Genomic DNA, 12812 nt, shown 5'->3' on the forward strand with positions numbered 1-12812 from the left:
AAATGACTAAGCCAATAGCTCTGTCATAGGCCAGACCTATCAGCTTTGCAAATGTCTGTTAAGGCAGGAGGCAGCTGCTGGTACCTCTGTCATTTCTCCAGCTTCTCCAGATAATTACAGCAGTCATGGGGGTGGACTTCAGGGGGAGAGAGGGAGAAAGAGAGATGAGAGATGAGGAAGTGAGCAGGGGTGGTTCAACCATTTTTGCTGGTGCTGCTTTTGGTTCGCAGTCCAGCCCAGTGAAAATATGCCCAATACTAGAAATCAATATGTTGAACTTAAATCTGTTTTGAATTAAACATACCCTATTTTTTCTATACATAAAATGCCAAAGTTGTTTGCAGGTAATACAGTGTAAAGTTTAATGCACAATATATAGTAGAGATAGTAATATGATACATATGAAATGAGATCATGAGATTGGAGTTGATTAGAAAATCGAATCTATGTGCCACCTAGCTGGAAAACAATAGAGACACATTGTTTTGAGCTGTTGATTGTTTTTGCATCTTTAGTTTGATTGGAATGCATTATTTGACCATTCTTACATTATACAAAACACCAAAAGAACGCTTAAATAATTAAAAGAAAATAGAGTTTCAACAAAGTGGCTGGATCATCTCTCCTGGAAGAGCAGGACAAAGCTTTCATAAACAGACTCATTATCAGTCATCGGTCGACCATGGAAACCACTCCTCTCACAACTATGCCAATGTGTATGACAATACTTGCATGAATACATGGCCCAAATCCCCCACAGTGTTGTGCTGGTACTTCCGTGACACAAGAGGCAGAAGGGATTGTGTCTATTCACTCAGCAATGCAAAGGCCCACATTGCACAGTACTGAATAGCTTTACACTCCGGAAGTACAAACATTAGTAAGTAAGTGTGAGCCCAAGATGTGCATCTTATAAATGTGTATAATTTAAAAATGCTCCTAATTGAGAAATGGTCAATTTTGTAAAAGCTTAACCTTTGAAAAAAGCAGGGAGTCTTTGATTGAAATCATAAGAAATATATGCAGTGCAAAATGTTATCAGTTGCCCACATGTAAAATGACCAGAGCACTGCAACGGCAGCAATTGGAATGTGGTCATTTTGTGTGGCATCCAGGAAAGGTAATTCTTCCCAAATGTGGTAGCATCTATATTGTATGCTAACATTGCAATAAGTATGGTGAAATTAAGTTTGATATCTCCGATATTTGGAAACGAAGTTTAGTCTTGGAGACCCTTTTTAACAGGGGTGTGAATACCCTGCTGTATGCTGGTGACTTGCAATATACATAAGTGGAGTATAAGAAAGCTCCTTCCATGCATTCTAAAAGGAAGAGAGACTACAGTGTAGTACGCCTAGCAGATGCTGTATTGTAGACCTGGTAACGCTGTGTTTACGTTCATATTGTCCATATGCTCTGGTGGTGGTATAATGAATGTGCATCCAGGGCTGTTGTGCATTGCAATGTAATCTGTAAAGTCAGTAAAATGTCCACTCACCATGTGCTAGCTGGGTGCATGCTCACTTGTTCCCTCCTCATGTTTGTGAGAGTGTTAGACGGCATGTTCCAGGCTGGATAAACTACAGGGATTTGCACTTTTCCAGGGGCCATTTGCACAGCACCTCCACGGCGCAGCTAAACCCAGGGAACAGGGAGGAGGTTCTTGTGTGGCTCCTGTATGTATTGGACCAAGTGGAGCATTGACTGGGCTACTGGAGCAAGCTCGGACCAAGTAGCTACAGAATAAGATGTATTTTGTTATGTTACGTTATGTTATGCTATGTTAAAAATGCTTATAAAGCGCACATACACCAAGCGGTTTCATGGCGCTGAGAACAAGAGAGGAAGCGGCATTAACAACACAGCTGACTTTACTAATATGACTGAGAAAATAAGAAAGTCTTTAGCAATTTCCTGAACAGCACATAGGGGGTTGCCAACCTCACTTCCACGCCAAGAGATCTCCCCGCTGATCTGGAAAAAATCTTGCACTCTCCATTTGTTTCAGAAAATGTCTATTGTGTGTGGCAGCGTGACCCCCCTCTCACGCCTAGAGACAACACAGCACCAAAAGGATGAAATCATAAGGCAAACCCGCTATATGGCTGGAGATATAAGAGCCCAAGTTACCAACCTCTTACTCAGTACCAGCAAGCCAGATTTCTTGTTATTTGTGCTCCGCCTAGTTTCACACATACAGAGGCCCAGTGCAACTACACTGCGCGCAAACAGATAACAAGCATGTGCAAAGCCAATAGGCAAGTTCTAATATGTTAATACATGCAAACACCTTTACCGCATTAAGGCCAGATAAATGTAAAAAATGAAGATTGGACTACATTGGAGCCTAAATTTCCTTAATCGCACTCCTGTTTTTAATTCCATGTGAAATGAAGATTGTAGATAGGGGAGCCTTTATTATATTCCTTTTTTTCATTTCTATGATAAAGAAAGAAACAAATAAAGGGTTCCTTGCCACCCGATTTCCATTTCACATAGAAACAGAAAAAGGACACAATGAAGGCAAGGGAGCCTTCATTGCATTCGCGTGTTTCTTTCTATGGCGCAGAAAGAAGTGTAGGACTATAATGAAAGCTCCCTTGCAATGCATTAAAAAAAATATCTAGGGGCAGATTTTCAAGTCGCTTGCGCCACTGTTGCGTCACTTTTCCCATGTTAAAAGCAACACAAAAGTGGCGCAAGGGACTTGTAAATCTGCCCTCTAGAGTCCAGGAGCTTCAATGGAAACACATGGGGAAAGAGGAGGAAGGTGAAGATAGGGCAGGCAGGAAAAAAAAGAGGAGTTACTCATAGGGGTGAGAGGGAAGGGTGGGAGAAAGCAACGAGGTGGAGGCAAGAGGTGAAATTGGAAGAGAAGGAAATGAGAAATGAGGACCAAAAGAGGGATAGATGAATAGTTGTAAAAAGAAAGCCCCTCATGCTTTGCCATTGAAACAATCCATTAGAGTTGAAAGGATACAACCATGAGCCTACAGCATGGGGCGAAAGAAACCGTCCTCTGGGGCGAGCCGAGATGTGATTGACAAAGTCTCAGAGCAAGGGCTGAAGTAGACGTATCAGAAGAATGAAAAAAGTTGAAGAAGCGGATCCAAATCTATGTATATTTTAAGCAGGAATGCGGGTTGATAGCTGTGCTTTTGAACCCAGATATAGAAAGGGGTGCGAGTAAAGAGCACATACCCCTGAGGAGGAAAACGGGGGGGGGCAAGACCTACAGAAAAGACCTCAGGGCAGATTTACAAGCCTCTTGCGCCACTTTTGCGTCACTTTTCTCAAGTTAAAAGTGACGCAAAAGTGGCGCAAGGGGGTTGTAAATCTACCACCTCATTTGTAAGCAAATAATACAATGCTACTATGCATGATGAGCATCTTATGCACAGATAAAAGCAGAATGTATAGCTTGATGAATTATGAAGGATCTGGGAAGAGCAGGAACCCAGAGAAAATACTGTCGGTACCTTCAGACACCATAAAAGAATTCTTTTCAGTTGTTTCAAGCCATACCGACTCATCTTTTTTCAACTGAAGTACCACTGCGCCTGTGGTAACCTGGTAAATATTGTACACGTAATCACAGAAGGTAAGGATTTTCTCTCCTTTCCCAACACCCTTCATAATGTTCACACACAAGTTGTATTTTTGTGTGGCATGGTAGGTGAAGTAATAGAGTCCAGCTATCTTGCAAGTGAACTTCCCTGTCCTCGGTTCATAATGGTCATTTTTGTTGGTGATCACTTTTTCAAAGCGGATGGGCTGCTCCTTTCTTGGAAGAATGGAGGACGTCCTGGCTGCCGAAAAGGCTGATTTCAAGGCAGTCTTGTAGTCACCGGATTCGCCTTTTGTTCCCTTGGGACCAAACGGACCAGGAGGCCCCGGTGGACCTCCAGGACCCTTAGGACCAACTTTTCCAGGATTCCCAGGAAGCCCTGGCTCCCCTTTCTCACCTTGCTCAGTCAGATCATCAGGTTGTCCGGGAGGACCTTGTTAAATAAAAATCAAAAATTAGTTATGGTGGATAATGCATCTTTGAATATCGTAGAATATCATACAATTATCAAGCAGTTTATCTATAAAGTACAGAAAATACTGACGGTACCCACACTCAATATATTTATGTTTGAACTAAAGTCTGGCATGCATATTGAATGATATAGTGTCCGAATATCTACTGTTTATTTTGGCAGGAAAAGGAGGTCAGGTTATTCTTTTAATGGGGAAAATGTATTTTGATCACCAAACCACAATGTGTAGCCTTCTTGAATATTGGGTTGGTCCCATCTGGAACTCAAGTGGATTTCTATATATAGTTGCTTATCAAGTTTAATGGATGATGAATGACACCTGACACATGTGGGTTAGTTGACAGGTGTGTTATAGTAAGCCTGACAATTGACCCAAAAGCGAGGACAATGTGCTGACATTCAGTAAAAGCACACTGAGTGATATTATTGCAATAAAAATAAAAAAATCATCTTTTTCTCATAAACCCCTTTAATTAGGACAGCCCCATCCCCTCCTCCCACCACTGATGCCTATAGGGAATCTCCCTTCCAGGTATGATAGCCAGCACTAATTATTCCTACTTCCCATTGGTCACCAGCGGCGCAAATTAAAATTGCGTGAGAGTGGACTACAAGAGTTTGTACTCAGGCCGCACGGCCACAAGTCAAAAACTTGACAGGTCTAGGTCTGAAAGCTTCATGACTCTGTGTCGCCATGTTTCTGTGCATACAATGTGTACATAAGGGGTCAGGTGCATTTGCATGCCATGGACGCTGCTCGAGTTTTTTTTATATTTAAATAACCCTTTGCCTTACCTAGATCCTGCTTCTGAGCATGTTCTACTTAAAAGATTTATGATAGATAAACGAAAAAAAATCTGCATTATTAGCTCTCAGTGTGATCCTACTGAAATTCTGTACATTGTCCTCACTCTGTCAAGCACCCAGCATGCCACTGTCCAACCATTTCATTTCTGTAGTCTTCGGCCCCCATATTTGCCCATTACACTAAACAGTGCATTCAAATTAGCTGCTTTTTGTATGTAACTAGGTAAGCTTGCAACCATGGACATGTAGGCGCACAGGCGTTTGTCCATGTTGGTGTCTCTGTAAGTTGTGCCTAAAGCCCATGATGGATATCAACCAGCACGTGTCTACACGGTGTGTCTCGGATGGGTAATTTGACAATGCCATGTAGCTGTAACGTACATCAATTTGGATTAACTACACATAGCTGTATTACCAAGGTGTTTAGTAGGGCTGATGTACAACCGCAACAAAAATGATTATGTTCGTGGCTATTGAAGGTATGCCCGCTGAAGTACAAAGGATATTATTTGGCAATTTTTAACCTCTTGGGCGCGGGGGCGATTCTGCGCCTGTGCGGGCGATTTGGAGAGTGGGCGGGTCCATGACGGCCCCCAGCCGCCATCAGCACACGAGCTCCGTGTGGAGCTCATGGAAGGGGTTAAAGGCTGTTTATCTATTTCCAAACAATGGGTCAAAAAGATCCATCCAAGTTTTGTCAATGGTAGACCAGGCTTCTGGACTCTTGTGGCATGGAAGTTACCATGATAGAAAGGGGGGATAAGAGAGGTAGGATGGGGACAAAATGGGGCTCACTCTGCCTAGAGTGGATTAGGCTGTGGGATGAAGCGATCTGAATACAAATTGAACTTGAGGTGTGGCGCCGCGGCCAGGGCGACTGACGCTGGAATCTGGGGATCAGGGTTCGATCCCCGGCTCCGGCGGCAGGTTAGCCCAGCACCATGTGACTCTGGGCAATAGCTTGCTTAATCTTCCCGACGGCCCCCAGCGCCTAGAGACCCTAACGGGTGATTGTGCGCTTTACAAATGTGGATTATTATTATTATTATTATTACTGTAATGGCCATTTTCTTGCTGTACATTTTTTTAATTTTTGTACTTTACTGTATATAATGGTATCTGTTTGTATGGAATGAAATGTTAATACCTGTATTCACTAAATGTTCATGCTGCTCTTTCCAATAAAAACAGATTTAGATGCAATGAATGTAACTGCCGATTATTTGCATATGTGTTGGTCACTGTGAAAACCTGACAGGAATTTACCTGTTGTGTCTCAACATGGTCATCTCTAATTTGTTGACATTGAATATTATCAATATAAGAACTCAGTATCTTTCTTACCCACATCGCCTTTATCTCCATCAGTTCCATCAATGCCATTGGATCCATGGGTGCCAGGTACACCAGGAGTACCAGGGATGGCGGAACGACCTCTGCAGCTTTCAGGACTGACCATTGGTATCACAGTCAAAAGTGCTAGCATCAGACGGAATGGCATGTTCATGGTCTTTCGCTACATTGACAGAGACAAGAAGAAAGGGTTAGAAGTCTTGCTGCTCGATATTACTTACATTGCATGCTGCATTTTACAGCAGAGAGGATGTAACATTATTTATAATAAGAGAGGTCCATTTCTCACAATTGCCAGATCTAATAGAATGTCAGCTGATTCTTTCTTAAGACTTTAAATGGACCATTTTCTCATTTTGCTGACTTGTGTCATGGAACTGTATGCTGTTCCCGCCTATATAGTAACTATATGTGTTGCAGGTAGCAGTCATTTCTTCATCTATGCAGAGTGCAAAGCAGAAGAAGCTAAAAAACAGGGCAAAAGGTGGACCCTCATGACATACTATTTCTCTGGGATCCTTATTCTAGTGCACATATTTCTCAAGCCATACCGAAGGAAGTCTCCGGAAAGGACTTCTGGCAGGAGGCAGTGGAAAGTAGAATCTACCAAGTGACAACTATTTTTTTTCCCTTCAGGGTGAGGTCTAAAGCTCACTGACAGTGGGAACAAATCCGTCACTGGTGCAACACTTGGTTGAAAATATTATGGCACTTGAGGAAATCGTCACTACAAAAATCAGAAAAATGTGTCCATAACGAAATGCATAGATTTCCAATGTCAATTGACTTCAGGGGGAGAATTTTAAATCCGTCCCTCACGCAACATATGTAAAAACATTTTGAGGAATTTGAGTGGCAGTGCCATTCTTACTTTTGTTACATTACCCCAACTCAGACACCACCAGTGCAAAATGTTTTTTTAAAAGTCTTCCTGAATGGCAAAAAGTTTCAAAAATGTGTTTCAACGTCATGATCTTATCAAGAAATGCCACCTTCTTGACTGCTGCCTTTCAGGTTTGCATGGATCAAACAGAAGAAACAATGTTCAGCAGTCCATCTCCAAGGCCATCCCAACAATTATCGAAGTTGACCACCAAACCTTTTTAAATGTGGCTGTTCCTCTATACCTAATTACCACACTGTGCTCTTCGACTATATGGACCTAATTATGAGTCTGGCAGTCCGAGGTCTGGCAGACTAGCAGGATGCGACAGTGGCGGTCCAGCCACCACCGCACTGGAGGTCCGAGCACCCAATTACAACGTAGGCGGTCAGATTGCCATTGCACCGCTGCAACCGTAGTTCCCTGGCAGTGGTGCGGCAGTCAGGGAATCAGAAATATGCTGGTGGTGCTGCTGAGGCACCACCATGCATATTAGGAGTTTCAGGACCGCCAGTGGCAGCAGTGTCATGAATGTCTTTACTCCATGATAAGGCTGGCAGTCCTGAAACAAAGGGTGCCCTACAGGCCCCACTGTTGCCCATGTGCAAGGTGGGCATGCACCCCAGTTTCTGCAAGGCATGGACTTTAAAGTCCAGCCTTGCAGGTACTGTTTTTGGCGTTCTCACTGCAGTGCCCATTTTCAGAGTCGCCGCTGTGGGACTGGCAAAAAAAGCAGGCAGTGCAAACACGAGCTTGGCTATGCGGGAGTGGGACTCCGGCGTAGCTCTCTTTTCCCGCAACGCCAAACTCGCAGTCAGGCCCTATATGTCATCAGTGGCTGAGCATCATTTGAGACCAAGGGCTTTTTGTATCATTTCGTATGAGGGCATTTGCAAAAGACGAGTGTAATTGGGTTTATGACTAGTTCACTTCCTATTACGTGTGGTGCATCAATGCATTTGTAACCTTTTTTAAATCATAGGTTAATTGCCTTAATCATGTTGTTTGTTGACAAGTCCTTTTAATACCTAAGCAATTGAAGATGTTTTGCATGGTATTTGCTTCGGTGCTCATCGTCTGTGGCCTTCAAAAATGCCTAGGTATTTACCCATCATAATGGAAACCCACTGTCCTCTGAACTTCTCTAAGATTTAGTTTTTTGCTTTTCGGTGATGTTGTTTTAATATTTGAGGATGCAATGCCATGGTGACCTTCATTCGGTTTGTTGACCTTGTTTGCAGTGCTTGGTTAAAATATGCATCACTAACCTAAATCTACTGACAGCATGACTTGTTGTTTTATTGATAAATACAAATTCCTCGTCAGTGCCATTGAAAGATTTATTGCGTTATATTCTCTCTGTGTCGCCTGGTGATGTAGTCAACATTGTCTACATCTGCTTTGTTGTGGTGCAATTTCCTTGACATTGTCTATGAGTGGCAGAAAGTGTGTGATGGAGGAAGAACATTGTTTCCTTCCTAAACCTCTGGGGGCACTTAACTATGTCTCCAAAATCCTTCCTCATAATTCAAATTTAGTAGAGGTCACTAGGCGTTGTCTAATGGGCAACCATCTTTCTTGTTTTTACATTTTGTTGCTTCCAAAACCACAACTCAAGGCAGCCTTCTCCTAGACAATGTGTGGTTGGGAATGGGCCCAAAAATTCCACAATTACTTTCTTTGGTGTGATTGGACAGCCAGGAAATCTCAAGATTATATTCAAAGTCCTATTTCTCTGGGAAATGTGTCATGGTTCCTGGGTTTCCTTGAAGCTAATAGCTAGGAAGACAATCTGCAAGACTCACCAGAAAAGACTAGCTACCACCGATCACAGAGTCAGGACTGCCTGGAACAAGATCCAACCGAGACTGCAGTAGAAGTGATAGCAAAGAAATATTCTATGAAGTTTTTGTACTGAGCTTGTGATTCGAGTACCAGCCTAATAAAATATTACTGCAGAATGAAATACAAAATAAACATAGAATTAAGTATTTGTAATTTCCATATTGAGTAACTGTCATAAAAGTTTTGATTAAATGCTAAAGTGAATGTGTGTTTCATACGAAGAACCATCACTCACAGCAGATGCAAGTCAGTTGTCAGATTGATCGGGCTAAAATCTATTTTTCTGAAGTACTGGGCGGGGAGGGTTACATCCACTTTGGGCCTTTAGCTTACAGAGAGTTACAGTGGTCAGCTATGCCAGAGACTGACATCCCTACCCCAGCCATTTCCTGTTGAGTCTATTGTCTGAGACAAGAGGTTTTTGGTAGGGCGCATCTTGCCGCTCAGTGAGGAGGGGCGCAGGTGCTTCTGGAGCAGAGCCCAAAAGAACAGTGAGTGGAGCGATGACCGCCTGCACTCACCCCAAGCACAAGAGGTTGGGTCTAGCGATCATCCACAACCGCATCCAAACTCTTGAGGAATACCCTGGGTGCCCATGAGGCTGATGAGAGTCCTACCTGCAGGATTACTGAGTACAAAAGATGTGAGGGCCAAGTAACTCTAACACGCCCTGCAACGGAACATTGCACAAGCGCTTGAAGCAGGGCAAGCAAAATTAAAGAGTGATTACTTAAGAATCATAAGCACAAGGGGGCCTCACTCAGGAAGATCAGGCAACATTATATCCATCCCATAAGCAACACAGTCAAAAAGACAGAAAACTCGGCACTATAGATTAGCATACAAGCGCATTAAAAAACTACAGATACTAGAAAATGCTCTGATAATGCAGTGGAACTAAGACAGAAGAGCATAAACTAACATTCTATGCACTCATCACTAGTAAATAAGCATTGTGGCATCCAGAAAATATCACCTATACAGGAAAAAAGCAGCATCGGAGATATTTGGCTGGGCTACACCTGGCAATGATATAAATTCTTAATTTGGGGGAAGAAAATGAGGATTCTCTGAATATTTAACTGTGAACAATTCACTAGTAGCACAAAACATGTTTTCCACCCACAGACATATATCTATCTATATCTCTATATCTATATATATATATATATATATATATATATATATATATATATATATATATATATATATATATATATATATATATATATTGTTCCCTTGATGACTCGTTTTTTCGTCGGGGCTTGGCGCCTCTTTCAGCGGTGCGTTTTCCACGGCGGAGCCCAGCCGTACAATATTCTTCTACTTTCCCAAAGAAGAAAGGATTCGCACTCACGGGTACTTTTCCAAGTATTTGCTTTTTATTTCAAATGAAACTTGCACAACCAACGCGTTTCAGTGTCTGCTGACACCTTATTTTTTTAAATAAAAAGCAAATACTTGGAAAAGTACCCGTGAGTGCGAATCCTTTCTTCTTTGGGAGAGTAGAAGAATATATATTAAAAAAAAATAATATATATATATATATATATATATATATATATATATATATATATATATCTCAAGGAACTTCGTCCGCACACCATCCACTGGACGCAAAAGACGAATCGGACCAAAGCAGGTAATTTTGCTTAATCTTTATTTAGTGCAACCTCTGATCACCATGACGCGTTTCGGGCCCTGGAGCCCTTGATCACATGACTTGGCCAAAAGTAACCAGTGTATTTAAAATGCGTAATTTGATCATGTGACCGTAGGCCTATACACAAGAAAAACAGACTTCTGCCTAATCCATCTATACACACAGTGTCGAATCGATAATATAAATTATATTCTCTATTACGAACCCTGTATTTGTTGTAGGTGCAAGTATTGCAGTAAATAAATAAATAAATAAATATCCATATATACATAATAAATAATAAATAAAGCCCATTTCATCAAAAATACATCAAGTGTAAAAATACGACTAATATTTCTCCTGTACATATGCATTCATCCAAATATATATAGAGAAGCACTATAAATTCATTAATATGAATTCATCAAACGATGTGCACAATGTGCTAAATCTGTGCAAAACAAGCAACTTTCCTTTCAACAGGGTCACATAATAAGGAGAATTTTCAAAGTTTTGAAAGTTTTTTGAAAATGAGAGCCCAAGTGGGCTCACTGTGTTTGTGGATAACTGCGTCTATACAGCCCACGTACTCAAATATTATCCTACGCACAAATTCATAAGAGTGATAAAAATTTCTCCCTTGTGAAAAAAATATATATATAAAACCTTAATCTTAAATGAATCTCTAAAGCTGTTTTCTGTTGATATAACACACCCCACTCGCTCTGTCATGTGCATTACTGGCACTGGTGGCGCAGGCATAAATGTTATTCCCTCAGTTAAATTTGTAAGCATGTGTACAAATCCTCAGTCGCGTTGAGGCCATTAGGTGTCTTAGTGTTTAGATTGAGGATATAACTGGTCTCAAGTAGTCTCAAGCGTGCCTCTCTGTCTCCTCCTCTGCGTAGCGGCAGCACCATATCAATTGCATAATAGCTGAGACAGTTCAGATCACCTTTGTGGCATGCATTGATATGCCTGGCCACTGGATAAGCTTCATCCTTATTGATGACTGCCCGCATGTGCTGGAGTATGCGTTTGTGGACCTGTAACTTGGTACTCCCCACGTACCGTAGCCCACACGCACACTCCAGCACATACACGACGAAATCTGATTTACAAGTCAATTTCTTGCCTATCAGATTGGGAACCTCACTGAATGGGGAAGAAAAGGTTGTTTTGTTTTTCCCCAAGGTGCAAGCTTTGCAAGTGGCGCATTTTATAAAGCCCTTGCTTTACTGGAGCCAGTTGTTCTTATTTGCCACCTCCGGACTACTTTTGACTAGCATGTCGCCCTTTGACCCGGCACGGCTGTATGTTATTGCCGGATAGCCAGTCAACGTTCTGCAATCACGGGATCCCCCATGACAATTGGCCAGTTTTTGCGAATAATCTTCTGCAGTTGCTTGTGTTGGCGACTGTATGCCGTGATAAGTCTCGGTTGCCCACCCACATTGTCTTTCACTTTCAATACTTCATTGGGTTTCCCCTCTGTATTGGGCAGGATGTTAACTCTGTTAGATCTTATCATGGCTTTCTCAATCAAGGCCTCTGAATAACCCCTATCTTTAAACCTTTCCTTGCTGTCTAATTGCGATGCCAAGCATAACTCATCTGTGCTGCATATTCTTCTGATCCTCAGCATCTCCCCGTAGGGGATGCTGCGGATCAGGTGGCTTGGGTGATGGCTGGTCGCATGGAGAACCGTATTGCCCGCGGTCTCCTTGCGATACAGTCTGGTTTGAAGTTCCCCACCTGACACCTGGACTTCAACATCTAAGAAGTTGACTTTGTTTGCACTGATCATTCCGGTGAAGCTTAAGTTCAAATCATTCGTGTTGAGATCTAAAATAAACTGCTCAGCTTCTGTAATTGTACCCCTCCAAATTATGAAGAGGTCATCTATGAATCTAAGCAGTGACACAACATTGTTAGCCATCACCTCTGCATGCTTGGTCCCCAGGACCTGCTCCTCCCATAGCCCCATGTGCAAGCACGCGTAGCTAGGGGAGAAGCAGGCCCCCATCGCAACACCTCTCAGTTGCTGGAACACCTGATTTTGGAACAAAAAGTAATTGTTTTTGAGACAAAACTCCAACATTTCCATAATCATCTTGTTGTGCTCAAGCATGCATGCTGGTCTTTTGTTAAAAAAATGTGCAACTGCTCTCAAACCATCTTTATGGTTGATGCTCGTGTAAAGAGCAGTCACATCAAGTGTGATCAGTAAGTAGTCATT

General features: G+C 42.2%; 1 protein-coding gene across 1 annotated transcript in view; it reads right to left on the reverse strand.

Annotated features, from left to right (window-relative positions):
• Window positions 1–337: 337 nt before the first annotated feature.
• Window positions 338–12812, reverse strand: part of LOC144754811 (complement C1q subcomponent subunit B-like) — a 47167-nt gene continuing 34692 nt past the window's right edge. The window contains exons 2-3 of the mRNA XM_078643041.1: window positions 6195–6366; window positions 338–4001 (exon numbers count right to left, since the gene is read on the reverse strand). Of these exons, the coding sequence (XP_078499167.1) occupies window positions 3430–4001; window positions 6195–6357 (735 nt within the window). The 5' untranslated portion in view covers window positions 6358–6366 and the 3' untranslated portion in view covers window positions 338–3429. The remainder of the gene's footprint in view (window positions 4002–6194; window positions 6367–12812) is intronic.

Source organism: Lissotriton helveticus, chromosome 5_1 (assembly GCF_964261635.1).
Source record: "Lissotriton helveticus chromosome 5_1, aLisHel1.1, whole genome shotgun sequence".
Classification (NCBI taxonomy): Eukaryota; Metazoa; Chordata; class Amphibia; order Caudata; family Salamandridae; genus Lissotriton; species Lissotriton helveticus.